Source organism: Podarcis gaigeae (assembly GCF_964106915.1).
Source record: "Podarcis gaigeae genome assembly, chromosome: 17".
In the NCBI taxonomy this organism is placed as follows: domain Eukaryota; kingdom Metazoa; phylum Chordata; class Lepidosauria; order Squamata; family Lacertidae; genus Podarcis; species Podarcis gaigeae.
The window spans coordinates 14957964-14984833 of record NC_139694.1 but is presented as its reverse complement, the minus strand read 5'-3'; the positions used below and the strand labels follow the sequence as shown (position 1 = coordinate 14984833).

Sequence of the window (26870 nt, the reverse complement as noted above, 5' to 3'; positions counted from 1 at the left end):
GCCAGCTATTAAAGGTACAGTGGTACCTCAGGTTACATACGCTTCAGGTTACAGAGATTCCGCTAACCCAGAAATAGCTAACCTTGAATTAATAATTTTGCATCAAGATGAGAACAGAAATCACACGGTGGCGGCGCGATGGCAGCTGAAGGCCCCATTAGTTAAAGTGGTATCTCAGGTTAAGAACAGTTTCAGGTTAAGAATGGACCTCCAGAACGAATTAAGTTCTTAACCTGAGGTAAGGGGGGGAGGCATAGCAAACTTAGCTCCTTTTGAAATTCAGCTTGTAGTGCCTTGAACTGTTTTGCTCTGGTCTTTCAGAGGTTCCTGAAGTTAAGATCAGATAATATTTGCAGTGGCTCAGTTCTGTTTCCCCCCAGGAACACCAACCACTGAGTTGCTAGGCATAGTCAGCCCTACTCTCAGAATAGTAACATTAGAATGTCTTAGTTAGGTGAGGTGCTCCAGCTCTCTAAATAAGGGAATTCAGGTTGATAATGCAACGGCAGCAAATTTATTAGCATGAGCTAGCTCCCATCTTGCCTAATTTACCCTGTGTACGCCTCCTGAAAGCCCTTGAAGCACAGAGCAAGGGGTGGAGGTTACCGTCAACACTCTCCTGGGAAAAGAGGCAAAGATGTGGAATTTGTACAACGTTGTGAATGGAAAATTAACTACAAAGGCAGTTAAGGAAGGAGAACCACGAAGCAAACTTCTTGCTCTGAAAAGCTTTTATTTCCTCCGGGAATAAGAGTAGGAGGAGGGATGGTGGTTACAAAGTCAAGAGCAAAGCAACAACTAAAAGCATCTTCTAATAAGCAGAGATGTGCTGGAGGTTACTGCCCACATGGAGAATTTATTTGAAGCTGTGGGCCAGAATTAAGCATTAAGACCCACACTCATAATAGTTTAAGGTTGACATGTGCCCTACTTACAAAAGTCAGCCCTTTGTCTGAAGCCATTCCCTGCCCAAATCCAATCTAGAGCCATAAACACACCAGAGATATAGAGGTAAAGTAAAAAAAAAAAGGTAAAGGACCCCTGGACAGAAGGTCAGTGGTTTGAATCCCCGCGATGGGGTGAGCTCCCGTTGTTCTGTCCCAGCTTCTGCCAACCTAGCAGTTTGAAAGCACGCCAGCGCAAGTAGATAAATAGGTACCACTGTGACAGGAAGGTAAATGGCGTTTCCGTGCTCTCTGGTTTCCATCACAGTGCCCCATTGCCCCAGAAGCAGTTTAGGTATGCTGGCCACATGACCCGGAAAGCTGTCTGTGGACAAACACCAGCTCCCTCGGCCTGAAAGCGAGATGAGCACCACAACCACAACCTTTGACTGGACTTAACAGTCCAGGGGTCCTTTACCTTATTCAAAGGCAGATTCATTTGTGCCTATCTGAAACCGTTGGTGCTTCTACATCTGTTTTCTGACCCACTCATAATGCACATAACTCTTCTGACAACGATCAGTGACCAGTCTCCAGCCTTTTAAGTGATCCAGGTTTTTCTTTTTTGTCAGCCTTGAACAACTCTGGATGCTCTGGCCTCGAGGGCTGTGAGAAGAAATGGCTTTGGGGAACAACACGCAGCGAAGTTACTCCATCATCCCATGCTTCATCTTCGTCGAGGTGAGTGCAGCTTTGGGGCTTCTGGGTCTAGCGGGATGATAAATGTTAATGTCATCATGCTGGGTTAAATCTGGAAAGAAAATGCAGTGCATTTGTTGATGGGACCATGATCCCGAACACATTGACTTGTATGGATATCTCAGTTGGTTAGAGCACGGTGCTGATAATGCCAAGGTTGCAGGTTCAATCCCTGTATGGGAACAGCTGCATATTCCTGCATTGCAGGGGGTTGGACTAGATGATCCGCAGGGTCCAACTCCTATGACCTATCTAGGCATAGAGTCAGCTTGCAAGAGTGTATTGATTTGCTTGTTTTGACAGGGCTTAAGATGGCTAGGCCTATGAAAATATGATCATACTGTTTCCATTTTCGTGGCATGTCAAATTTATATTTTGAGTTACAAACCCTCATGCATACGATTTTTTAAAAAATACAATTGGTTCAAACTTGATTTTATCTCTTTGTCTGAAACTACCTAAACAGAGGCGGTTACATGGTATAGAAGGTGGAGATTATTATGGAGGGTTAGACAGAGTGCTTTGATTGTCTGCAAGAGCAGATGATGATGATGATAAATTTTATTTGTATCCCGCCCTCACCGGCCAAGGCCGGTCTCAGAGCGGCTAACATCATATAAACAACACAATATGCATAAAAACAGACATTAATTAATTAAAATACATCTTAAAATTAATTCAGACAAAATTCATTCAGAGATGCATCTGATTCCGTGTTTGTGCTGAAGAGCAACACTAATAATAATAATAATAATAATAATAATAATAATAATAAATAATAATAATAATATCCTCCACATGGAAAACCAGCACGTCAGGGAGAAATAACCTTCTTAACTTTGCCTTTTCCCTGACACATTATTTTTGTATGTGTGGATAACTTCCTTTCATGCAGAAACATTTGACGGTGCCATCCCCCTTGTTCCAAATCCAAAGTGACACAGTCTAGGAATGAATTTGTTTCTTTATCTGCTGTTTGTGTGAACTGTGCCTCAGTCTCCAAGGAAACCCTGAGGGTGTTTTTCCTTCCTTTCACAAATCTAGGCAACAGGCAAGGGAATAAATCAATCTATCATTCCTTCACCCAATCAATATTTTTGTAGGGAGCAAAAGAGATACACCATGTCTCTGAAGTAAGATCTTTTAATTTATAGCCAGCCACAACTATCTCTGAAGACTTCTTTCTCTTTTTTGGCCCTCTAATGTGTGAATGATGAGTCTGTCTGAAAGTGCAGGTGAGAGAGCTATAAATTGGCCTTTCTGTAGTCAAGGCTGACATGAACATAAAAATAAATCAAGGAATAGCATTTGGGGGAAATGTGAGCATGGTTTGCTGTTCCGAATATCCTTCTGCTTGCTACAAATAAAGCCAGCATTCACAGTTGATTTAACGAGCAGAGTGAAAGTGTGTGGCTTCTTTAAGCAAGTATGTACACACACACACACACACACACACACACATACACATACTGGTAGTCTTGTTTATAGATTCTCTTAAAAACACATTTCTACAATTTTGTTAAAATTACATCCATGGTAACGCCAGAAGCCACCTTATACCAGGTCAATGTGCTTCTAAACTGTTACTGCTTTATGAGAGGGATTGTGCAGTTAAATTGTGCTAAATTGCTCTGTGGCTCTAGCACATTAAATCCATTTAAAAAATATATTTGGAGTTTTTGTGGTTTAGAAGTGACGGAGAATGAACTGAAAGGTGTGGGATGAGCAAATGGTTAGCAGGAAGGGGTGTAAAGCACTCTGCAAGTGAATCAGGACGAATGCAGGATGAACGATTATGGTCATATAGCTATCCTGCAAACAAATCAGCACAAATCCTCAGTAAAGACCAGATATAACCTCACATCCATAAGCTTTCTGCAAGCTCAATGAACTAGTTGTCTGGAGGAACCCTTAGAACAGTGATGCAGTACTGTTCACATACACATAAAAAGGTAAAGGTACCCCTGCCCGTACGGGCCAGTCTTGCCAGACTCTAGGGTTGTGCGCTCATCTCACTATAGGCCAGGAGCCAGCGCTGTCTGCAGACACTTCCGGGTCACGTGGCCAGTGTGACAAGCTGCCTCTGGCGAACCAGCGCAGCACACAGAACACCGTTTACCTTCCCGCTGGTAAGCGGTCCCTATTTATCTACTTGCTCCCGGAGGTGCTTTCGAACTGCTAGGTTGGCAGGCGCTGGGACCGAACAACGGGAGCGCACCCTGCCGCGGGGATTCGAACCGCTGACCATGCGATCGGCAAGTCCTAGGCGCTGAGGTTTTATGATTGCCAGCAACTCTCGAGGGTTTTGGGGAGGGGTCTTTAACCCTACTTAGAGACACCATGGTTTGAACCTGGGACCTTTTCGCATGCAAAGCCTGCACTTTACAACTGAGCTACAGTCAGTATTTCCCTGTTGCTCTCTGCAAGGTTGTTGTTGTTAATAAGCAGCCGGGGGTTGATCTATGAAAAGAGCAGTCAGCTGCCCACCACATGATAGAAATGTATACTGGAAGTCTGACCATGAAGATGAGCTCTTGTTGAGAGCCAGCCCCAACTTCCTTTCCCTGTTTTCAGCTAATTTTGCCATTTGTGTCAAGGCTTTGGTGAATCCTATCTCTCTCATGGTGGGATGTGAAGAAGTAGAAAAATCAGAAGAGTTCTTAACAAATACCGTATTTTTCGCTCTATGAGATGCATTTTCTCTCTCTTAAAAAGTAAGGGGAAATGTGTGTGTGTGTTATGGAGCGAATGCAGGCTGCATGGCTATCCTAGAAGCCAGAACTGTGAGAGGGAGCCCTGTGCTGCGCTCCCTCTTGCTGTTCTAGCTTCTGGCTTAGCCGCGCAAAGCCTCCGCAGGGCACGGAGAGCCTTCATCCCGCTGCCCTGGGGAGGCTTTGTGCAGCTATCCCTGGCTTTTGCGGGAGGTGGGGGAAGGGACAGAGCATGCGGCTCTGTCCCTTCCCCCACCTCCCGGAAAGCTCACAAGAGCCGCGCTCCCTTTAAAGAGCAGCGCAGAGTGTGTGTGCGGCTCTTGGGGGCTTTTCCCCGAGGAGGGAAAATCACTGATGGGCTTGCCCTTCTCCCTACTTGGGGAAAAGCCTGCAAGCACCACAGACACACTCCTCGCGGCTCGTGAAAGGGAGCGCTGAGCAGAGCCTGGGATGCATACAGGCTCTGCTCAGCACTCCCTTTAAAGCATTTTTTTTTCTTGCATCCCCCCTTCACAAACTAGGTGCGTCTTATGGCCAGGTGTGTTTTATAGAGCGAAAAATATGGTAGCTTATTCAGTATTCACAGAGAGAGACGAAGGAATGCGGTCTCTCGTAGATAATGGCATTGCTCCAAGTAAAGTCCCATCCCCTTACCCCCTCCTATTCTACGTCACTCCTGTGCCGGCTGATGTGTGCTTTCTGCCTCTGAGTTTTATGTTCTACTACCCTCAAGGCACGCCTGGTTCTGGGAGAGGGGGGTTCAGGAATGCTTTCAAGAGCCTGTCAGCTGTCTCTCCCCTGGTGCGTCTTTTTCCTGCTGCTCCCCCAATATTTCCCAGCTTCTCCCCTCTGCAGCCTCCCCTCTCACCTTCTGCAAACCACTGTTCTAAATCTATACTGTCCTCCTCTTCTCGGGAAGGTACAGAAAGGGAGGGCAGTTCCACCATTCCTCCTCAGTCCAGCCCCTGGCATGCTGTCATGATCACCTACTGCATGTTGCCTTTTCCTTATTGCTGTCTAGAGTGATAGGATGTGCAGGGCATTCTCCCTCTCTCCCACATAAAAGGCCAAACAAACTCACCTTCTCCTCTGCACCTATGCATGCCCTTACCAATAAGCGGTTCAGGAGGAAGAGGTGGGCAGAATCGCAGAAGTGCTTGTTGACTCCGGGACAGGATTACATAAATTGGGCTCCAATGAAAATGAAACAAATATGCAGCCGCATGACAAGACGCCTGATTAAAATATGACAGTATTAGTAAGAGTAAATAATAATAATAATAATAATAATAATAATAATAATAATAATAATGCCTTTCTGTCTCCGTAATATGACAAGTTTTACATCCCAAGATCATTCGCATCTAACTTTCAGTTCCCGGGTTACATATTATTACATATTCTGACCTGGAGCTATGTGCTGTAAGAACTTGTGATGTACAAATTTAACAAATTCCTTTTTACGTCTGGATTGTGAACTTTTCAGTAATAGAGAGGATGCCTGAGACATATAATCTATAACAGCAGAAAGGTTAAATCAATGTTTCGGTCCTTAATTGGAAGAGCTGCTTCCTATTTAAACTGGACAAGAAGGTGAAGCAGAGGCTCATTAAAATAGTTCCCAAGCATTTATCAAACCAGTACCTAAGGAACTCAGAAAATGAAGATTTTTGAAGACGCTGCGATCAAAGAATTCTATTCAGCTGAAAATTGCCTTGTGGTATCGTACCGAAGGTTCATCTATGCCACAGTCTTCTTTCCAACATTGACCAGACAGAGATCTCTGAAAAGTTCGTGGCATCTGTCAGACAGAGGAATACTGCCGGTCCTGGCTAATTACCACTGTGAAACTTAATGTCTGTGTCCATACATGATGTTTAAAGCAGTGGTGAAGAATCTATGATCCTCCAGAAGGTGCTGGACTCCAACTCCCATGAGCCTCAGCCAGCATGGCCAGTGGTCAGAGAAGATGGGAGTTGTGGTTCAGCAACATCTGGAGGGCCACAGGTTCCCCATCCCTGAATTAAACCATGCTTTAGCGATACTTGCGCAATGCATGCCTCTTCCCACACAGTTGTGAGAAGAACTTCTGCAGCCTTTAGTTTCACATTCCCATCATTCTTGCTTTCTTTTACATATTGTCAGGGAACTGCCATCGGAAGGACAGGTGGTGGACAGGCTCCAGGAGAATAGGAGAGACTCTGCAGCAGAAGAAGGAACCAGCAGGGGGAGTGCAGGAGTTACAGCGGAGGGGAGGCTCTGGGATACTTCTAGTGAGAATAGTGAAGAGGGAACAAGACCCCCCTTAGGAACTCCCACCCTTCGCCGGAAACTGTCACGCAGAGAGTAACGAAGGCGCATGTCCGTCAAACAGCTTTTATGTTGGCGTAAGTTCCGTAGACGCCCGCTGTCAGATTCTACCAGCGACTGACGGAGCCATGCTTTGGGGGCTCCGTTAGTGCCTCGGTTTGGATGACCAGCCAAACCCCAGAGGGATCAAGCTTTTACGCACAAGCAGCTCATTATCCCATCACACATATGAACCAGAGATCATGGTTTAAAACGAACTTGTCAGTTTCAGAGCAAGCCAGCTTTAAACTATGGTTTATGAAGCTGGCTTGCTTAACTAACCAGCCAGTTTCTGTATCCCTTGTGGCTACTATTTATAGATGGATAATGGTTACAGTAACACTCGCAGATCAGCCTTTTATTTAAGTGCTAGCCTGGTAACCATACGGTGACCGGGAATGGAATGCAGGCTAGTGATTGGGCTGGTGGAGGAGGAATAGAGTGCTTTGTTCTCCTCTGTCCATAGTATAGAAACCAGCAGAAAAGTACAGCTGTCTGTTGCCTCTCTGCCAGCCCTAGACTAGTAAAGCATTTCACGGGCTAGTAACTCTTATGACCTTATTTAGAAGGCTGCCATAGAAAGGCCCGCCATCATTTTTTAAAAGCTATCACTGTACTTTGCAGCAATAACAGCAGTTGTGCATTTCATAAAAAGTACTGCCTTTTATTTCTTGGGAACTTAATTCAATTTTGTCACACAAAATTTTATAAATCTCTTATCATAAATCTCCCCTCCACACCACTTTAGGAATATTTCCCCCATAAACTAACCACCTCCCAATTTCTTAAGCCTTTTATTGTGGGTGCAATGCAAACTTTTGATTAATTTATTTTCCTTTTTTCTGTATTACTATCAACTTTATGATTCTAAATACATCTTTGATTTATAGAACCTCTATAGATAGATATCTCACCCTCAACAATTTTGAAAAGCTAGCTGAAGCCATGCTGATTCTTCCCTCACCGAGACTTGTTCTTCTGTATGCTTCATAAATGGTGTTTTCATTTTGTTTACCTCGTACAGACATTAGTTTGACAGGTCTGGATTTTTTACATTTGTTTAATGGTGTTATATCAGTTCTCTTCCAGTCTTGATGTAAGAGGTGGACCTGACTGATAAGCATTTATTTGTTTATTTGTGTACTGTTTTTGGCCCAAAGGCCTCCAAAACAGCAAATGGCGTATTAAAACAAAATATATAGTAAAGTAATTAAATGCAGTCAGTCAATCGAAAATATGTTTGTTAGTTGAAAAATAATGTCACATTTTTGTTCTTTAAGAGCTTTTGTGTGGAATGCTGTCTGGTTTTGGTTAACTGTTAATCTTCATGTGTCCGTTTGTCTGGAGACATTATATCTTTGGCATGTGTACTTGACACAGCTCTTTGCTTATACAGTCATACCTTGGTTGTCAAATGGAATCCATTCCGGAAGTCCGTTCAACTTCCGAAAATGTTGAAAAACCAAGGCATGGCTTCCGATTGGCTGCAGGAGCTTCCTACACTCAATCAGAAACCATGTCGGACATTCGGCTTCCAGAAAACCTTCGCAAACCGGAACACTCACTTTTGGGTTTGCAGTGTTCGGGAGCCAAAACGGACGAGTACCAAGGCGTTCGACAACCAAGGTACGACTGTACCACAATGGTTCACACCCAATATCATCAACTCCAAAAGCCAATGAAATTTTTTAATGAATCCATTAAATACCCATTTCCAGGTGGAATCCTTTGCAATGGCTTACCAGTTGAGTGCACATAACCTGAAGCAGTTCTGAAATTATTCAGTAATCTTTAATATATTCAATTTTACCATAGGAGTGTTCCAGCATCAGTGTACTAGAAATGAGTCTCTATGACCAGACAAATCACCAAGGCATGTGATTTGTGATGGTACTAATGGGATGGTACATATATTATCATTCTTTCCTCTGACGATGGAAGAAATTAGAAGGCGTGGTGCAGGGAAGACTGCCAAGGCTTAAAAGTTAAGCCATGCTGCAACTGCAGTTCAGAATACCTTACCTCATCAGATTGGCTCCTTTTTGAGATAGAGATATTGCCTGGAGAAGAGTATCGCAAGCTGGAAGGAAACCGTTCTTGACAACTCAATTTATAACACACTTGAGAGAAACTAGGAGATTTTGAAGGATAATTAAAACCGGAGTGACATACTGGGAAATGCATCAAAGTATGATGGTGTTGTCAAGCAAAGTGTCTGAAGCAAGCAGTTGCGCAGAATGTGCTGGATTTGAATTTGTCCTTCTGGGATGTTTACCATGCTGCTTCATCAGAGGAAACCTGTCTTAAATGGCTTGGGTTTGTTTTTATTTGGACAGATTGGGTCATCATCAATGTCTGCTCCTTAAATGTCTTCTCAATCAACAGAGCTTCCCTTGGGTAAAGACATTCCCTGGAATGTTCTGCCATAGCATGAACGAACAGCCTCCCCTATACATAAAGCCCATTCAAAAGGAAAACTATATACTGGGGAAAGCTTATAGTTTAGCTTTCTCACTCACATGCTAGCAGTCAGGTGTATGTAGATCTTTTCTTTTGGCCATTGGAGTTTGCGGGGAAAGTTGCTGAAAATTTATTTTCTCCCCTTCCACGGCCATCCTTAATTTACGAATGAGCAAAGAAAATGCATTTTAAAATTGTAAGATGGTTGTACAGTGGTACCTCGGGTTACAGACACTTCAGGTTACAGACTCTGCTAACCCAGAAATGGTACCTTAGGTTAAGAACTTTGCTTCAGAATGAGAACAGAAATTGTACAGCGGCAGCAGGAGGCCCCGTTAGCTAAAGTGGTACCTCAGGTGTCAGGGAACTGCCAGCGGCTCAAAGGGGAGAGAGCGGAAGGCAGTTGTGTTACAGGGAGCCTCCGAAAATCTTGCGAAGTAGTTCCTCTTCCAGCAAGGAGGAAGGCCCCACTTCCAGCAGAGAAGAGGTGCGAGGACCAGAGGATGCTAGGAAGAGCCTTAACACTGAGCCTGAGCAAGATGGAGAGGCGGGGAGCACGCCCTTGCCATCGCCCATCCCGCACAGTAGTCTGAGGTGCAGGGAGGGGTGGAAAAGGCTGGGGGTGACGAGACTTTTATGTTGGGGGAGGTACAAAAACAGAGCACTCCCGGATTCTACTAGCAATTGAGCCAGGCATGAACTTATATTGCTTTTCACTGTAAATAGTTTGCACCAAAATAAAGCCTGTAAAAGACAGGTCGGAGTCTTGCCTGGTTACTCCCGAGCAACCACAACAGCACCTGACATCAGGTTAAGAACAGTTTCAGGTTAAGAACGGACCTCCAGAATGAATTAAGTTCTTAACCCAAGGTACCACTGTATATGTAAAGCCATGGGCTGATTCACTTGCTTTTGTGTCATTCCACCAGTTTTTAATGGCAATGTTTCACCATAAGCTGTGTGCGGATTACAGGGCAGAGGGGAGGTTGTGAAGCCAAAGCAAACTAGCCCCATTTGTTTTAATGACAGAGTTTCAAGGAGGCGGCTGCCAGAGAAGAATATTTGGCCACAGGGCTCAAACTGGTGTGCACAGCAAAGGAACTCAGGCTTAAGCAGCCTGACCTGATTTCAGAGCCAAATGGAAAGGACAATTGCGAAGTTCATTGAATCACAGCTGTAAAGTAGGGTAGACTGCATCATTAAAGCATGCAAAATGCCTTAGATGGTAAAAAACCTTAAATACTGTTGTCAAGTAGCCTTACTCAACTACAAAGTTGGGTGGGTTGGGACCTTGCCACACAATCCTTCTTGAGATTTTGGAAGTGCAAACCTGCAACAAAAAGTGCAAACCTGCAACAAAAAGTTGCAGCTCTGATCTCATCTTGTCCTTTGGTTGTTTTCTAGCTTCATTTAAAGCCATAAAGAAAGCCCTGCTAGATTAGACAGTGGCTCCATCTCCTCCAGCATTTTGCCTCCAATTGCAGCCAGCCAAATGTACCGGGAGGGATGCAGGTGGCGCTGTGGTCTAAACCACAGAGCCTAGGGCTTGCCGATCAGAAGGTTGGTGGTTCGAATCCCTGTGACGGGGTGAGCTCCCGTTGCTCGGTCCCTGCTCCTGCCAACCTAGCAGTTTGAAAGCACGTCAAAGTGCAAGTAGATAAACAGGTACCGCTCACACAGGAAGGTAAACGGCATTTCCGTGCACTGCTTTACCTTTAAATGTACTGGGAAAGCCCACAACGAGTGCATAAATGCAACAATGCACTCCTATTGTTTGTCTCCTAGCAGTTGACCATATGCCGGTCTGTAATCGCCTTTTTAAACCATCAAAACCATTGACAGATCTTACAGCAGTGAATTGCATGAGCTAATCCTGTGTTGAACCATGTTGTGTGTTGAACCATGTTCTTTTGTCCTTCGCTGTGGGACTCTTTATGTTCTGATGTTATGAAAGAAAGAGCAAGAAAGAGGTTTTCTTCCCTCCAAAAAATCTCTATCCGCGTTCCCCATCTTTTTTGTCAACTGAGAAGCCCTAAACCAGGCATAGGCAAACTCAGCCCTCCAGATGTTTTGGGACTATGACTCCCATCATCCCTGACCACTGGTACTGTTAGCTAGGGATGATGGGAGTTGTAGTCCCAAAACATCTGAAGGGCTGAGTTTGCCTATATAGGCCTGCCCTAAACCTTTCAACTCAGGGTTGCAGAACCTGTTGCCTTCAATATATTAACTCCCATCATTGTTGACCACTGGTCATGCTGGCTGGAGCTGATGAGAACCCAACAACACAAGGGAGGGACAGAGTTTTGTCACCACTCCTGCTTTAGCCTTTCCTTGTACCAATTTCTTAATAACCTGCCAGTTTCCAAACCTCTGAGATGGAACGACAAAAATTATACCCAGAATCCCAAATGCCATTATTCCTGGAAAAAAATACACCCAACATTATTTTGTGCTGGGTTTTCCACATTTAAGCAATATAACAGAACAGTTTTTGAGGTCAGTGCGGGGGGGGGGTGTTCTCTTTTTCTTTTTCTTCTCTTTGAGGCTCATGAAAGTATGGTTTTAATTTAGAGTTTTAAATAAAAATACCTTGCGGAGACATTGCATGTGGACCTCCTTGCTAAAATATATAGCTTTAATTTTGAGAAGCTGGGCAGAGAAATATTTCTCCTTCCCAGAATGTTGCTGCTGTGAATATGTGATAAATTGATTCTCATTTAAGGGGAAAGCTTTGCAAAGAAATGCTGCAGTTGAGTTTTTTCTATACTTCATATTTTGCCGTCTTAAGGCGTGTCTGAAAGGATTTGCTGCTGAATTCCATGTAAAACAGAACCCGGGCAATAATGTGAGGTTCCATCTACATGGCTGCTTTATATCTGCTGCAAATTCATTTAGGAAGTGCTCCATTCTTTTTAGTGCCACGACAGTGGTTTGTGCTGTGTTTTCTCAATATCTGGAACAAGCGTGTATGAAACAAAATGAACAAGACAGCACAGGGTTGAAATGAATGTGATAGCAAAGATGAAACCCATGATGCAGTTCAACTGTGAGTGAATGTCCACCCAGAAGATGCACAGTCTATACCAGGGGCAGGCAACCTAAGGCCCAGGGGCTGGATTTTTAATTTTTTTTTAATGAGATTGAAAAAAAGTGTGTTCTTTGTAATTTTGCAAAATATACCATATTTGTTAACCCCAGGAAAGGTACTCTCTGATGTTAATTTTTAATTTAACTTGCTAGTCTGAAGTTTCTGAGAGATACTTTTCTGAACCCTTGGGGTCAAAAGAAAGTAATTTAAAACAACTATTGTTGAGACATTTCATTCCGAATCTGCTAAACAGAGCCAGACAGTGGATGAAGACAGGTGGATGTTCTGCCCCACCCCCATAACATAAATCCCGGCTATGCCCATGTTATTCCCTGTTCTGAATAAGGAATTTTTTTCCATTGCTGCCTCTTATCCTCAGCTTAGTTTGCTTATTGTTTTTCTTAGTTTTGCTTCTGCCTTACTCCCATTGCCCCTGATTTGACAGGAGATAGTCTTAACTATTTACAGTGGTACCTCGGGTTAAGAACTTAATTCGTCTGGAGGTCCGTTTTTAACCTGAAACTGTTCTTAACCTGAGGTACCACTTTAGCTAATGGGGCCTCCCGCTGCCGCCACTGCACAATTTCTTTTCTCATCCTGAAGCAAACTTCTTAACCTGAGGTACTATTCTGGGTTAGTGGAGTCTGTAACCTGAAGTGTCTGTAACCTGAGGTACCAACCTGAGTGGCTTTGGACTTTACAAAGGATTGGCATCAGAGAAAAGTGCCTGTGATCTATGATTCCTCTTTTCATGTTCCCTATGTAGCATGTAAATTGAGAACCCACACATCCAGCTACATGAAAGGAAAAGCATGCATCAAACACTCTTCCTGGTTTTGCAACGTCTGAAGCCACCTCTGGCTCTCCATGCCATTTGCTGCCATTGCGCTTCATTCTTATTCACATGGAGGAATCCTATTCATTTCGCTTTTTGTTCCCACCTCTTTAAATTCATCCTCTTTTGCAATATCTGTTCAAGCATTTCTCCTGCCCATGCCAATCATGTCTCTGTTGTTGTTGTTGTTGTTGTTGTTGTTGTTGTTGTTGTTGTTGTTGTTGTTGTTGTTGTGTGAACCAAGGCTCGTTCTTCATTTTGTTCCAGTTCATGAAATAAATCATAAAACTGGATTATTTGCTTGACAAATAAACATCTAATCACGCACTGTGTGTGTGTCACTGAGCCAGGTAGCTCTAACGTTACCTGACAAAAAAGAAGCTCCTTCATTTTGGAGAATCATAATTGAAGAAGGCATTTGTTACATAACAGGCTGAAGCGAACAGAACTTTGCATCTGAAATCATCAGTGTCTTGTAAGCGATGACTGTGTCTTCCCAAAAGCTAGCACTAAATTAATAGCAGTTTTGTGTGAGAATGCTTGCATACAATCATAGATATGTAGAAAAGATCTGAATATAGACTGCAACTGTTTTTTCTGGAGGGCTGTTTTGAGATTGAGATTGGCCACTGGCCCTTTCTTACCTCTCCAAATGCCAATTAAAAAGTCTATGGCCTGTTAAAGCTGTGGGTGGGGTGAAAGATTGTTATTATGATTATTTTATTATTACGCTGGCTGTTTTGATGCTTTTTATTGTTTTTATTATTGATGCTCCGTAAAATGTGTTCTTAATGTTGAACAGTGCCCTGGGATCTTTTGATAAAGGGTGACATATAAATCAAATTAATAAGAATTATAATCATCATCTTCATGAGCCGCTGCTATTATGGCATAAGCTTTCATGAACCACACTCTGCCTCATCCCATACCTTGCACATCCATACCTTAAAATGTTGCTTCTGTACCAATGGTGGATCATTTAGACATGATGCCAGTCTGATTATCTCTGTCTTGGTGGTTTAAATGCTGCAATATGATATTGACCTTCTCACAGCACTAAAAGAAAAATCCACAACTCCCAGTCTTTAGATCAATCAACCAAGAACCTGATACACAAATGTGTTCTGTTTAAATAAATGAAATTTTCCTATCATTTAACACTGGGGGAAAATGAATGGAAGCTTCAGGGCCTTCCAGCATAAGACTTGATTAATCACAAAAGAAGTTGCTGATTTTCCTTTATTTGTTTTTGATTTACATTAGCCTTTGCCGATGCTGCATTTTTAATAGAATCATATTAAAGACAGATGTAATTGTATCCTGGAAATGGAATGTAGCATTTGCTAGTCTCTAGCTAATTTATGAATCCAATTACAATGGAGTGGAATAATCTTTCAAATAGATTGGATAAAGGATTACACTTTTATTATCCTAGTGATATAGCTCACTTGGACTCTGCACCATTTAACATTAGAAGTGCAAGGAGGTTATACTTTGTGATCTGAACATGAAGAAAAATATAAATCCTCTTAAGATTAACTATGCAGTTCTGAGACCCACACACTATATATGGCCTCGGTCCACTATACCTGAAGGATAGTCTCCACCCCCATCGTTCTGCCCAGACACTGAGGTCCAGCTCCGAGGGCCTTCTGGCAGTTCTCTCATTGCAAGAAGCCAAGTTACATGGAACCAGGCAGAGGGCCTTCTCAGTAGTGGCACCCACCCTGTGGAATGCCTTCCCACCAGATGTCAAAGAGAAAAACAACTACCAGACTTTTAGAAGACGTCTAAAGGCAGCCTTGTTTAGGGAAGCTTTTAATGTTTAATAGACTACTGTATTTTAATATTCTGTTGGAAGCCACCCAGAGTGGGGAAACCCAGCCAGATGGACGGAGTATACATAATAGGTAAAGGTACCCCTGCCCGTCAGGGCCAGTCGTGACCGACCCTAGGGTTGCACGCTCATCTCGCTCAAGAGGCCGGGAGCCGGCACCGTCCGAAGACACTTCCGGGTCACGTGGCCAGCGTGATGAAGCTGCAACTGGCGAGCCAGCACCAGTGCCGCACACGGAAACGCCGTTTACCTTCCCGCTATAAGCGGTACCTATTTATCTACTTGCACTTAGGGGTGCTTTCGAATTGTTAGGTGGGCAGGAGCTGGGACCGAACGACGGGAGCTCACCCCGCCGCGGGGATTCGAACTGCCGACCTTACGATCAGCAAGTCCTAGGCACTGAGGTTTTACCCACAGCGCCACCCGCGTCCCTATACATAATTCCCTTTATCCCAGAATTTGGTCCAAAGTAACTTTAAGAGTATATTATAATAATAATAACAATTTATTATGTATAATAACAATTTATACATAATAAATTGTTATTATTATAATATACTCTTAAAGTTACTTTGGACCAACTTCTGGGATAAAGGGAATTAACATTTCCCCCATACCATTGTTTCATCGATTCATATTAAAGTCAGCTGCTGCAGGGAGATGTATGCCAGTATCTCAGTGGCAATTCTTCTGATACAGGGGCACCCATAGAATCATAGAACTGTAGAGTTGGGTGGGGCCCTGAGAGTTATCTAGTCCAACTCCCTGCAATGCAGGAATCTCACAATTGCCACCACTCAAGAAGCACAAGGCCTCTCCCCCCAGTACATTAATATTGCCAGCATCACCAATATCCTTCTCTACTCCGCCCCTCCATAGAGACTCCCCCACTCCCATGTCAGCATTGCCCTTGAGCCAGTGTCACCAACTGGACTCATCCACTTCAGCCCCGACTGGGCTAGGCGAGCTGGGTAGCACTTCCAGAGACCACCTTCTGTACAGGAACAGGTCAAAGTGCTGTGGACTCACAGCTCAGAGTTGTGAGCACCGGATTCACTCCCACAAGAAGACAGTCGTTGCACAGCAGAGTATAGCAGAGTATAGCAGAGCATAAACGACTCAGAGAGCAGCTCTGTAGAATATCTTCTTTATTCTATCTACAACTATAGTACAACTATATACAGAGCTTAATGAGGTCTAAGCATAAATGAATGCTGCACTACACTGAGTGTCTGCAGCTGCTCTTAGCAGCAACCTTATCTCTACACACGATCTGTAACACTCAGTCTCTCTCTCACACACACTGACTGACTGACTGACTGACTGACTCTTTGATGTGGTGCTGGAGTAGAATAAGTAGAGAGCAGAATACTGCTCCTCCTCTCTGGAGAATCAGCAGACTCATCAGGAGATTCTTGGATATGGGAGGGGTGAAATCTCCTCATCCCAACCCCACCCCAATATCAACCCAGATAACACTAATCCATGGGTAGGCAAACTAAGGCCTGGGGACCGGATCCGGCCCAATCACCTTCTAAATCCGGCCCGCGGATGGTCCGGGAATCAGTGTGTTTTTACATGAGTGCTTTTATTTAAAATGCATCTCTGGGTTATTTGTGGGGCATAGAAATTCATTCTTTTTTGTCTTCAAAATATAGTCTGGCCCCCCACAAGTCTGAGGGACAGTGGACTGGCCCCCTGCTGAAAAAGTTTGCTGACCCCTGCACTAATTCATCCTCTCCACTCCCCGCTCCCCAATCACTCCAACAACCCACACTCTCAGCCCCACTCTCGAAGGTCTCTACCCATAGCACAAAAAGAACCACACAAACAAAAAATAGACACACACACCCCGCCAACCTCCCCTCCCTTTACAACACAAAAGCAGCATACAAAACCAGCAGGTAAAAGGAAACAAAGAAAGAAACCCATACCAACTAAATCCATACCCCCAAGCTCAATAAAACAGTAGACAAGCACACCCCTGCACACCCCTGGCATGTGATCTCAAGACATTTGGGGATGCAGCTCTTAGTCTCAAATTCCCCACCCCCACCCCTGCTCCAAAAGATGCAGGAGAAAGAGGATATTGCCTGCAACATTGAAAGCTTGTTTGCAACATTTTTTGAAAGGGTTTGCAAGTGAAATCATAACTAAGCTGCAGTGAAAAATAGTGATTAAGGCAGTCTTACCCTCGGTAGATAATGAAGTAGGAAAGCGGAACCATTGGTCATTTAAAAAGGCAGATTAAATATTCTCACAGATATAGAGGAGGGAAGGGATCCAGCATCTTGGAATACGAAAAACAGTTCTTCCCGCTTCCTAAGTTATCCAGCTAATTTCTTTTCACAGCAGGAAACAAAGTGGGGAGGGGGAAATGAGAGCTACTGTTGTGAAAATATAGAAGAACTCAGCAGTTGTGGGGGAATACGAAAGCAGCTTTTGTGGCAATTGATAATATCATTAAAGTCTTTTACGAGAGGAGGAGAAGCAAAGCAATCATATAGCAAAAAGGATTTCAAGGAGCAGATTTTCTTTCTCACCCTACTGAAGAGAACTGTGCTTATAACTTATAACAGTGCTTATAACTGGGTGGAAAATTACATTTCTCTTCATTTCTAGGAGGCTGCTTAGTCCTGACAACACAACACTAAAGTCATAGAAAAGTAGGGTGGCCACATGTCCTATATTACAGAGGACAGTCCTCTTATTTGCAGGGCAGTCTGGTTCAAGGTCCAATGTTTTCAATCCCAGAGCAGGAACAAAGCAATGAAACTAAACAGAGAAAAACAATATGCGAAAATTACGAATTCATGTAAACATCCAATAAACAGTAAACTCAACCATTCTATTATGAGGTAAACAAGCAAAACTACAATGACAGAAATTATCATTTCCAATTTAGCCAAATACCTAGGGGGAAACAAGCACAATACATTTAAGCAGATTGAAACAGATTAAGCAGCCACTGGTCTTAACCACGGTTCCCATCCTGTTATTCACTCTCACACAACCCTCCATATAGACAAGCGAGAGGCATCATCAGAGCCCATAGACACAGTCCAGTCAGGCAAAAGCACTTGGGGCCTGAAGCAGAGCCACTGGAGATGTGGCCAGTGGGAGGTTTCAAGTATTAGAGGTTCCCGTCCACACACCTGGGCTGCACAAATACTTTTGTTAGGTAGGACCTCTTTTAAACTGTTTAGCATCTTTCTCTCGTGGAAGTGGTGAACAATGACAAAGTTGTTTTAAAGATGACTCACAAACTCTGTGAAGCCTCAGTCCAGAGATTTTATTCCTGGACTGGGTCCAAGCATTACGGCAGCAAATATATTTTCGACTGTTAAAATAAACAGCAATTAACATTACACTTTCAAACAAAAGTCTTTCTTCTTCTTCTTTCTTTCTTTCTTTTTTTTTAATTACAATTTTGTATTTCAAACATACAAATAAATACATAGATAAATACATACTTTGGTACCTTCTATATAAATCAAATAATGGCAGACTTAAAAACCTTACTTCTCAACGTATATAAACAGAAAAGAAAAAAGGAAACAAAAAACCAAACAAAGACAGTGACAAAAACAAAAGCAAATTCAGTACGTATCTTACATTAGATACAATTTAATATGATTCAGTCCTATAATGGCTTTTCTCATATGTATATGATACCTTTCCTTATGGATTGAATCTCTTTACATACTTTAATTGTCGTGGACTTCCATCTACCTTGTAACGGTTCATTTTATTTTACTACATCCCCCCCCCCCCCATGTTTAATGTTTTCTCCTCATCTTGGTATGAGGAAGCGATGTATCTCTGTTTACGGATTTATTCCAAACACAACCAAATTTTAGATGTGGGGGCTTGTTTCATTAAATAATTACTGAAGTCTTTCTTATCTGCCACATGTCGTAAATTACAGAAAACAGTCCTTCAGCAGATTTTACAAGCAACACGCTTCGGACAGACATTTGCTATCAGGCATCTGCAAAATACAAAGCTGGGTGATCTTCTTCTTATTGCCACTTCCAGCTGATGCTAATTAAGCTCAGAGTGCCACCCCCATATATAAAGGAAAAATCTCTGGAACCTTCTAGAAACTTTCTACTTGTTTTTGGCAGAATGATTCCCTAACATCAAGGGCCGTGTTGGGAAGACTGGGGGGCCACACTGATCCCCTGAGCATGAGGTTACCTACCCCTGATGTACCATTTGGTGCCTAGTTTATATATCTGAATTTCTATCACAGGCTGCTGGTGTACTGTGAATGGGAGAAGGGGGTAGCTAAAATTTCCTGTTCTTTCTCAAGCACCAAAATGTCTTCAGCCAACCTTGGCCACAGCAGGACTGGCTTGCCATATTTTGAAGCAAAGTGGTCTAAATGGTGGGTTGCGAGTGCAGGAGGGCCCATACACACATTATGAAGTGAAATACCACACATTATTAAGCTTTTTAAAGTCCAGAGCCTAAAATTGATCAGACCATTGAATCAAGTGGTCTCCAAAATGGGGCGGGTGGGAAGCAACAGCAGCAAATTTTGGCAACTTGTCTTGCTTCAGATGTTTCGAAATACTACTGAGAAATCTCAAGAAGATATATTACCTCACTAAACCAGATGCTTGTGTCAGTTGGCATCGTGTGAGGAATTGTTTCCTCCCCCCACAATTCCAAGAAAAGTGAAAATGGCCATTAAGTTAAAATGCCTTTCAGAGCAGAAGACAGATTTAATAGTTTTTTATGGGCCATTTGTACAGCGAAATGTCACCAGTCAGCACACCATGGCTCTCGGGGACACTGTCAGGACATTTTGCAAAAAAATGTTTGGGGAAAGGGCAGCGCTTTAACTTTTGTGCTGCGGTGTCAAAGCTGATAATGCCAATTCTGCTATGCAAAACAAAATTTAAAAGACCACAGACAATTAAATGGAAACTCATTATGCTTTGCTGAGCACAACGCAAAATTATTGCACGCTGCCAAATTATGGAACCCTGAATTAAATTATGAAATGTGCAAAGTGTTGCCAGAAGAATTTAGAAAATAAAACATATAGTTTCGCCAGGATGTAGCAGGCCAGCACGTAATCAGAGTAGCCCCAGCTCTGCAATGAAAATCGCCAACCTTTCGGGACCAGTGGGCACATTCGGAATTTTGAAAAAGTGTATGGTGCCAGTCACGAAATGGCTGCCACAGGGTGGGTAGGGGCATAATACAGAATGGCTCCTGTGGGGGCATGTAGCAGAGGCTGAGCAAGTACAAACAGGAACCAAGCTGGAAGAACAGGCAGTCAGTAGGGTTAGGTGGTACCTGGTTTTCAGCATAACAATATAACACCTGCTGAACACCACGATGTACTGATATATCATAATGTCTGAAATAAGGACGGAGCTATATAGAGGCATTGGCTGGCCTCTTGTTTTCCCCCATGTTGTGATTTTTGTTTAGCACACACACGCACATATCATGATTCACGATATACTGCCAGGTCAAAAATTATGAAACTAATATCCCAATACGGTGGTACCTCGGGTTAAGAACTTAATTCGTTCCGGACGTCCGTTCTTAACTTGAAACTGTTCTTAACCTGAGGTACCACTGTAGCTAATGGGGCCTCCTGCTGACGCTGCATCGCCGCTGCATGATTTCTGTTCTCATCCTGAAGCAAAGTTCTTAACCTGAGGTACTATTTCTGGGTTAGCAGAGTCTGTAACCTGAAGTGTCTGTAACCTGAAGCATCTGTAACTTGAGGTACCAGTTTTGGACAATATATCAACCAGGCAAAGGGCCTTCTGAGTAGTGGCGCCCGCCCTGTGGAATGCCCTACCATCAGATGTCAAGCAAATTAACAACTATCTGACTTTTAGAAGAAATCTAAAGGCAGCCCTTTATAGGGAAGTTTTTAATGTTTGATGCTTTATTGTGTTTTTAATATTCTGTAGGGAGCCACCCAGATGGGAGGGATCATAAATTATCATCATCATTATCGCCCAGCCCTATCAGCCAGTCTCTCATGTGCTGGGAATTTTGAGGGGCTCTTTTCTGAGACCTCCTCACAGGCACTGTGGCAAGAGCATTAGCGCCTGCGAATACCACATTGGCATGCCCTGCGTATTGTGAAAGAGACACCGAACTGAAAATAGACATGTGCAAATGTTGAATTGGGGGAAAGAAGAAACCTGCTCCCTTTCCTCCTCCTGCTCCTCACCAAGTTTTCTCCTTCCTTCCAAAAGTCTTGTTGACTGAGTATATATATCTTGGAGGAATTTTCTTCCTGTATAAGTGAATGGCTGCCACTCGTGGCTAAAAGGTAAAAAAGTAATCACTGTAAGTGAGGGCAGTGCTGCCCCAGACTATGGTTTTCTGTCAATAAAATCTTGGAAGTGAGCCAGGATGGAATGGCCTCCGGAGGGTAATCTCCGTGGCTTTCTCTGTGACACCACAGGAGTCGCTTTGGGCTGCTTGGCCTTTGAGGCTTTCCCTTCCTCCCTCCAGATTTACAGTTTTATGATCCCATGAAACGGCAAACCCTGTGAGATCAGGCACTACGTTGGGGATTTTATTCTCAGGCTAAGTGCAGTATTCAAATCAGAGAGTTATTAGGAAGGATAGTATTCTCCCCCCCAAATTTTTTTATGAAGGATCAGGGTTTTTAAGTGAATGAAAATGTGCTGAGGGCAACAGTGTGTACAAGTAAGAATCAGTGTTCGAATATGACTGAAATGGCTTTTATGTGCACTCCGCCTTCCTTTCTCCAATATTTTGGCACTCATGAACTGATTGGCCATTATAAAAAACATCTGAACACAGTATGGTGCACTGGCTAAGGCGTTGGGAGTAGTACCTGCCTCACAGGGTTGTTGTCAGATTGGTAGGGAGACAACCATGCATCATTTCTTGAAGGAAAGGTTGGGTTTCAATGTACTGATAAAATAAATTTAAAAATACATAGCAGGTGCATTTAAATAGTAGCTTTCGACACCCCAGGGGACTTGTGTGATAGCCTGGTCGTCTTTGGCCCTCCTGTGGAATGGAAAAACATTACAGATTGTTGGAGAGGTATATTGGGGGGGGGGGAGTGTGCATAAAAATGATATACAAGAATGTATTATATCAAGAATACTGCTTGCAAAAATATGAGCATTAGGCAGACTTGCATACAAAAAAATGTGTACCGTATTTTTCGCCCTGTAGAACGCACTTTTTCCCCTCCAAAAATGAAGGGGAAATCTGTGTGCATCCTATGGGGTGAATGCAGGCTTTTGCTGAAGCCTGGAAAGTGAGAGGGGTCAGTGCGCACCGACCCCTCTCGCTCTCCAGGCTTCAAGAAGCTATCCGCAAGGCTGGGGAGCCCGAGGGAGTTCCCTCCGGGCTCCCTAGGCTTGCGGATAGCAGCCTGTTCTGGGGGCTGGGGTCGGGCTTCCCCCGTCCCAGCCCTGCGCCTGGGGCGGGGGGGGGAAATAATTTTTAAAAAATTTATTTCCCCCCCCCAAAAAAAACCTAGGTGCGCCCTATGGGCCGGTGCGTGAAAAATACGGTATATTCTGAGAAATGGTTGCTGAAATGCTAGTGAATTTGCACAAGACCATTATTATTATTATTATTATTATTATTATTATTATTATTATTATTATGTTTTTTATAAAATGCAACCTGGTGTGGAAATGTGGTAAGCCTGATCTTACGACTGGAAAAAGGAGAAACAAAAAACTGACATATTTGTCTGTTTCTGGGTAGAATCGGTGGGTTTCCAAGCATGAAGTAAGGTAGAAGTACCGTATTTTTCGCCCTATAAGACGCACTTTTTCCCCTCCAAAAATGAAGGGGAAATGTGTGTGCGTCTTATGGGGCGAATGCAGGCTTTCGCTGAAGCCTGGAGAGCGAGAGGCGTCGGTGCGCACCGACGTCTCTCGCTCTCGAGGTTCCAGGAAGCTATCCGCAAGCCTTGCACACCCGGAGGGAGTTCCCCCGGGCGCGCAAGGCTTGCGGGCGGCAGCCTGCAGCGCGGAGCACGGGGCGCCCTCCGGAGGACGCCCAGTGCTTCGCGCAGGTGTCCGCTAGCCTTGCGCACCCGGGGATCTCCCCCGGGAGCCGAAGGCTTGCGGGCGGCAGCGCGGAGCACGGGGCACCCTTCGGAGGCCGCCCCGTGCTCCGCGCTGGTGTCGGCAAGCCTTGCGCACCCGGGGGATCCCCCCCCCATGAGCGCAAGGCTTGCGGGCAGCAGCCGGGAGCACGGAGCGCCCTTTGGAGGCCGCCCCGTGCTCCGCGCTGGTGTTGGCCAGCCTTGCGCACCCGGGGTATCCCCCCCGAGAGCGCAAGGCTTGCGGGCGGCAGCCGGCAGCACGGAGCACGGGGCGCCCTTCGGAGGACGCCCCGTGCTCCGCGCTGGTGTTGGCCAGCCTTGCGCACCCGGGGGATCTCCCCCCGAGAGCGCAAGGCTTGCGGGCGGCAGCTGGCAGCGCGGAGCACGGGGCACCCTTCGGAGGCCACCCCGTGCTCCGCGCTGGTGTCGGCAAGCCTTGCGCACCCGGGGATCTCTCCCCGGGAGCGCAAGGCTTGCGGGCGGCAGCTGGCAGCACGGATCATGGGGCGCCCTTTGGAGGCCGCCCCGTGTTCCGCGCTGGTGTTGGCCAGCCTTGCGCACCCGGGGGATCTCCCCCCGAGAGCGCAAGGCTTGCGGGCGGCAGCTGGCAGCGCGGAGCACGGGGCGCCCTTCGGAGGCCGCCCCGTGCTCCGCCCAGGTGTCCGCTAGCCTTGCGCACCCGGGGATCTCCCCCGTGAGCGCAAGGCTTGCGGGCGGCAGCGCGGAGCACGGGGCACCCTTCGGAGGCCGCCCCGTGCTCCGCGCTGGTGTCGGCAAGCCTTGCGCACCCGGGGGATCCCCCCCCATGAGCGCAAGGCTTGCGGGCAGCAGCCGGGAGCACGGAGCGCCCTTCGGAGGACGCCCCGTGCTCCGCGCTGGTGTCGGCAAGCCTTGCGCACCCGGGGGATCCCCCCCGAGAGCGCAAGGCTTGCGGGCGGCAGCCGGCAGCACGGAGCACGGGGCGCCCTTCGGAGGACGCCCCGTGCTCCGCGCTGGTGTTGCCAAGCCTTGCGCACCCAGGGGATCCCCCCCGAGAGCGCAAGGCTTGCGGGCGGCAGCCGGCAGCACGGAGCATGGGGCGCCCTTCGGAGGACGCCCCGTGCTCCGCGCTGGTGTTGCCAAGCCTTGCGCACCCGGGGGGCGTGTGGGGCGCCCTGAAACAGAGGGCTCCCCATGCTGCGGACTGTAGCCTGCCGCCCGATGCGCGGGGCGCCCTGAAGCAGAGCGCCCCTCGCGCCAGGCAGACATGGGCCAGCCCCACAAGCTCGGGGGACAGCGGGGAGGCGCAGCACAGCCATCCCACTGTTCCCCGACCTGGTTTTGGGGGGGGAAATAAAGGAAATTTTTTTTCCTTTATTTCCCCCCCAAAAAAGTAGGTGCGTCCTATGGGACGGAGCGTCCTATGGGACGAAAAATACGGTACTCACATTTCAAATTTAATGCAGGGATGGATATAGTTGCTCCAGTCATTTTGGATTCACTGTAGGCACTCGGGAGCCCTAATTTGGTAAGATAAAGAGAGTTGTTACCTGAAGGTTTTAGCAGTATGGTAGGGCTTATTAGCAGGAATATATATGTTTTCAAGGAGGCTTCAAAACTGTCTCGGGGGGAGTTTATGCAATTGCAGGGGAGCAAGCCTCAAATTTAAAACAAGTGGCAAATTGTGATAAGCTATTAAAGTTAATTGTGAGTGGAAATGAAACTGTAAAATATTACAAGGCACAAGAGATTGTAGTGGCACTGGAAGATTTGAAAAAACTAATGAGAGAAGGATTCAGACACATTATTGCATGCATCAGCTAATGAGCTGATAGAAATAATGCAGAAGGCCTCTGGCATCCATGGCAGATGACCATCCAACCTCTTCTTACAAAACCTCTAAGGAAGGGAGACCATTCTACTGTTGAACAGCTCTTGCTGTCAGAAAGTTTATCCTGATGTTCAGTTGGAATCTCCTTTCTTGTAACTTGAAGCCATCGGTCTGAGTCCTACCCTCCAGAGCAGGAGAAAAGCTTGTTGCCTCTTCCACATGGCGGCCCTTGAAGTATTTGAAGATGACCATCATATCTCCTCAATCTCCTCTTTCCCAGGCTAAACACACCCAGCTCCTACAACCTCATGAGGCTTGGTTTCCAGACCCTTGATCATCTTGGTTGCCCTCCTCTGCATATGTTCTAAACAAATGTCCCCAATGTCCCAGCCCTGTCACTATCCCCTGGGACAGGAGTGGAGAACTTCCAGGTGTTGAATTCCACTTCTCATCAGACCCAGCCAGCAGGGTCAATAGTTTGGGATTATGGGAGATGCAGCCCCAGCAACTTATGGAGGGCCACAGGTTGCTCACTCCTGCTATAAAGACTGACACAATCGTGCCAGCCAGTTGCATCTGTTTCTACTCTGGATGTGCTTTGAGACATGCCAAGAGTGACACAAGCACAAGATGAGAGCCCATCAATCAGAGTTAGGGAACCTGTGGCCCTCCAAATGTGATGGATCTCCAACTCCTATCATCCCATTTGCCATATAAGCTGGTGGTGACAAAATGTGGAGTCTAGCAACATCCAGACAGCCACAGGTTCACCATGTCTACTCTATTCTTTGCATTCAGATGTAAATGGAGTAAAGCTGGAGCCCTTTCATGGGAGGTCCATTGAACTCCATGGAAGTATCCAACTTGATATACCCATCGATGCAAAGATTCCTGGTTGCACAATGTGCTCCAGGAGATTGGGGATATTCCAGAACAAATTTAAGAAGAAGAAGAAGAAGAGAAGAGGAGTTTGGAATTGATATCCTGCCTTTCACTCCCCTTAAGGAGTCTCAAAGCGGCTAACATTTTCCTTTCCTTTCCTCCCCCACAACAAACACTCTGTGAGGTGAGTGGGGCTGAGAGACTTCAGAGAAGTGTGACTAGCCCAAGGTCACCCAGTAGCTGCATGTGGAGGAGTGGGGACGCGAACCCGGTTCACCAGATTATGAGTCCACTGCTCTTAACCACTACACCACACTGGCTCTCACTGTGGGATTCACTTAAGGGGTTCTTGGGGGAATGAGCAGTGTTAGAAACTCAGATATATTAGGTCGGCACCAAATGGTTCCTTAAACCAGTCACCAAACCGAATGTTTAGTTGCCATTTTGGGGTCAGACAGCTTGAAAGTCATATTTTCCAATATAGTAGTACCTTGGCTGTTGAACGGCTTGGCTCCCAAACAAATCGGCTCTCGATCGCCGCAAACACAGAAATGAGTTTTCTGGTTTGCAAACGTTTTTTGGAAGCCAAACTTCTGACGAGGCTCCTGCAGCTTCCAATTGAGTGCAGAAAGCTCCTGCAGCCAATTGGAAGCTGTGCTTTGGTTTTTGAACGGTTCTGGGAGTCAAACAGACTCCCGGAACAGATTAAGTTTGACAGCCAAGGTAGCACTGTACAACTTTTTGGTTCCTGAAATTCATTCTGATTGTGCAGATAAAATATAATGGATAGAATTCTACAGCACATGTTCAATTCAATTCAAAATCCTTTATTAGGCATAACACACCACACATTAACTAACAAGCATCATATACAGACTGTATAAAATACGGGCTCAGCAAACACAGTTTATCCCAGTCTTATTCTTAACTCCAAGAAATAAATCGATGAACATAGATAATATAATACAACATAGCAACATCACCTACCAATAAAAACCACTAAGTCTCTTTATCATGGCCCATTCTTTCTTCATGGACAGCACTTAAAAATTCAGCCGCTATTAAAGTAATTTGGTCATCGCTGTCCTCCAGCAGGTCCTGAACAGTTGGTTGTGTAAAAATCTGTCTATTAAATTTTAGGGCCTCAAATAATTGTCCTCTGGCACAAC

General features: G+C 45.2%; 1 protein-coding gene and 1 long non-coding RNA gene across 4 annotated transcripts in view; both read left to right on the top strand.

Annotated features, from left to right (window-relative positions):
• LOC310835335 overlaps window positions 1–26870 on the top strand; it is a 353699-nt gene that overhangs the window by 289800 nt on the left and 37029 nt on the right. The gene's annotated exons all lie outside the window — the stretch shown is intronic.
• Window positions 1–26870, top strand: part of PLPPR1 (phospholipid phosphatase related 1) — a 162931-nt gene that overhangs the window by 113434 nt on the left and 22627 nt on the right. For all 3 annotated transcript variants that reach the window (XM_083719644.1, XM_083719642.1, XM_083719643.1), the window contains exon 2: window positions 1517–1625. In XM_083719644.1, the coding sequence (XP_083575770.1) occupies window positions 1563–1625 (63 nt within the window). In that variant the 5' untranslated portion in view covers window positions 1517–1562. The remainder of the gene's footprint in view (window positions 1–1516; window positions 1626–26870) is intronic.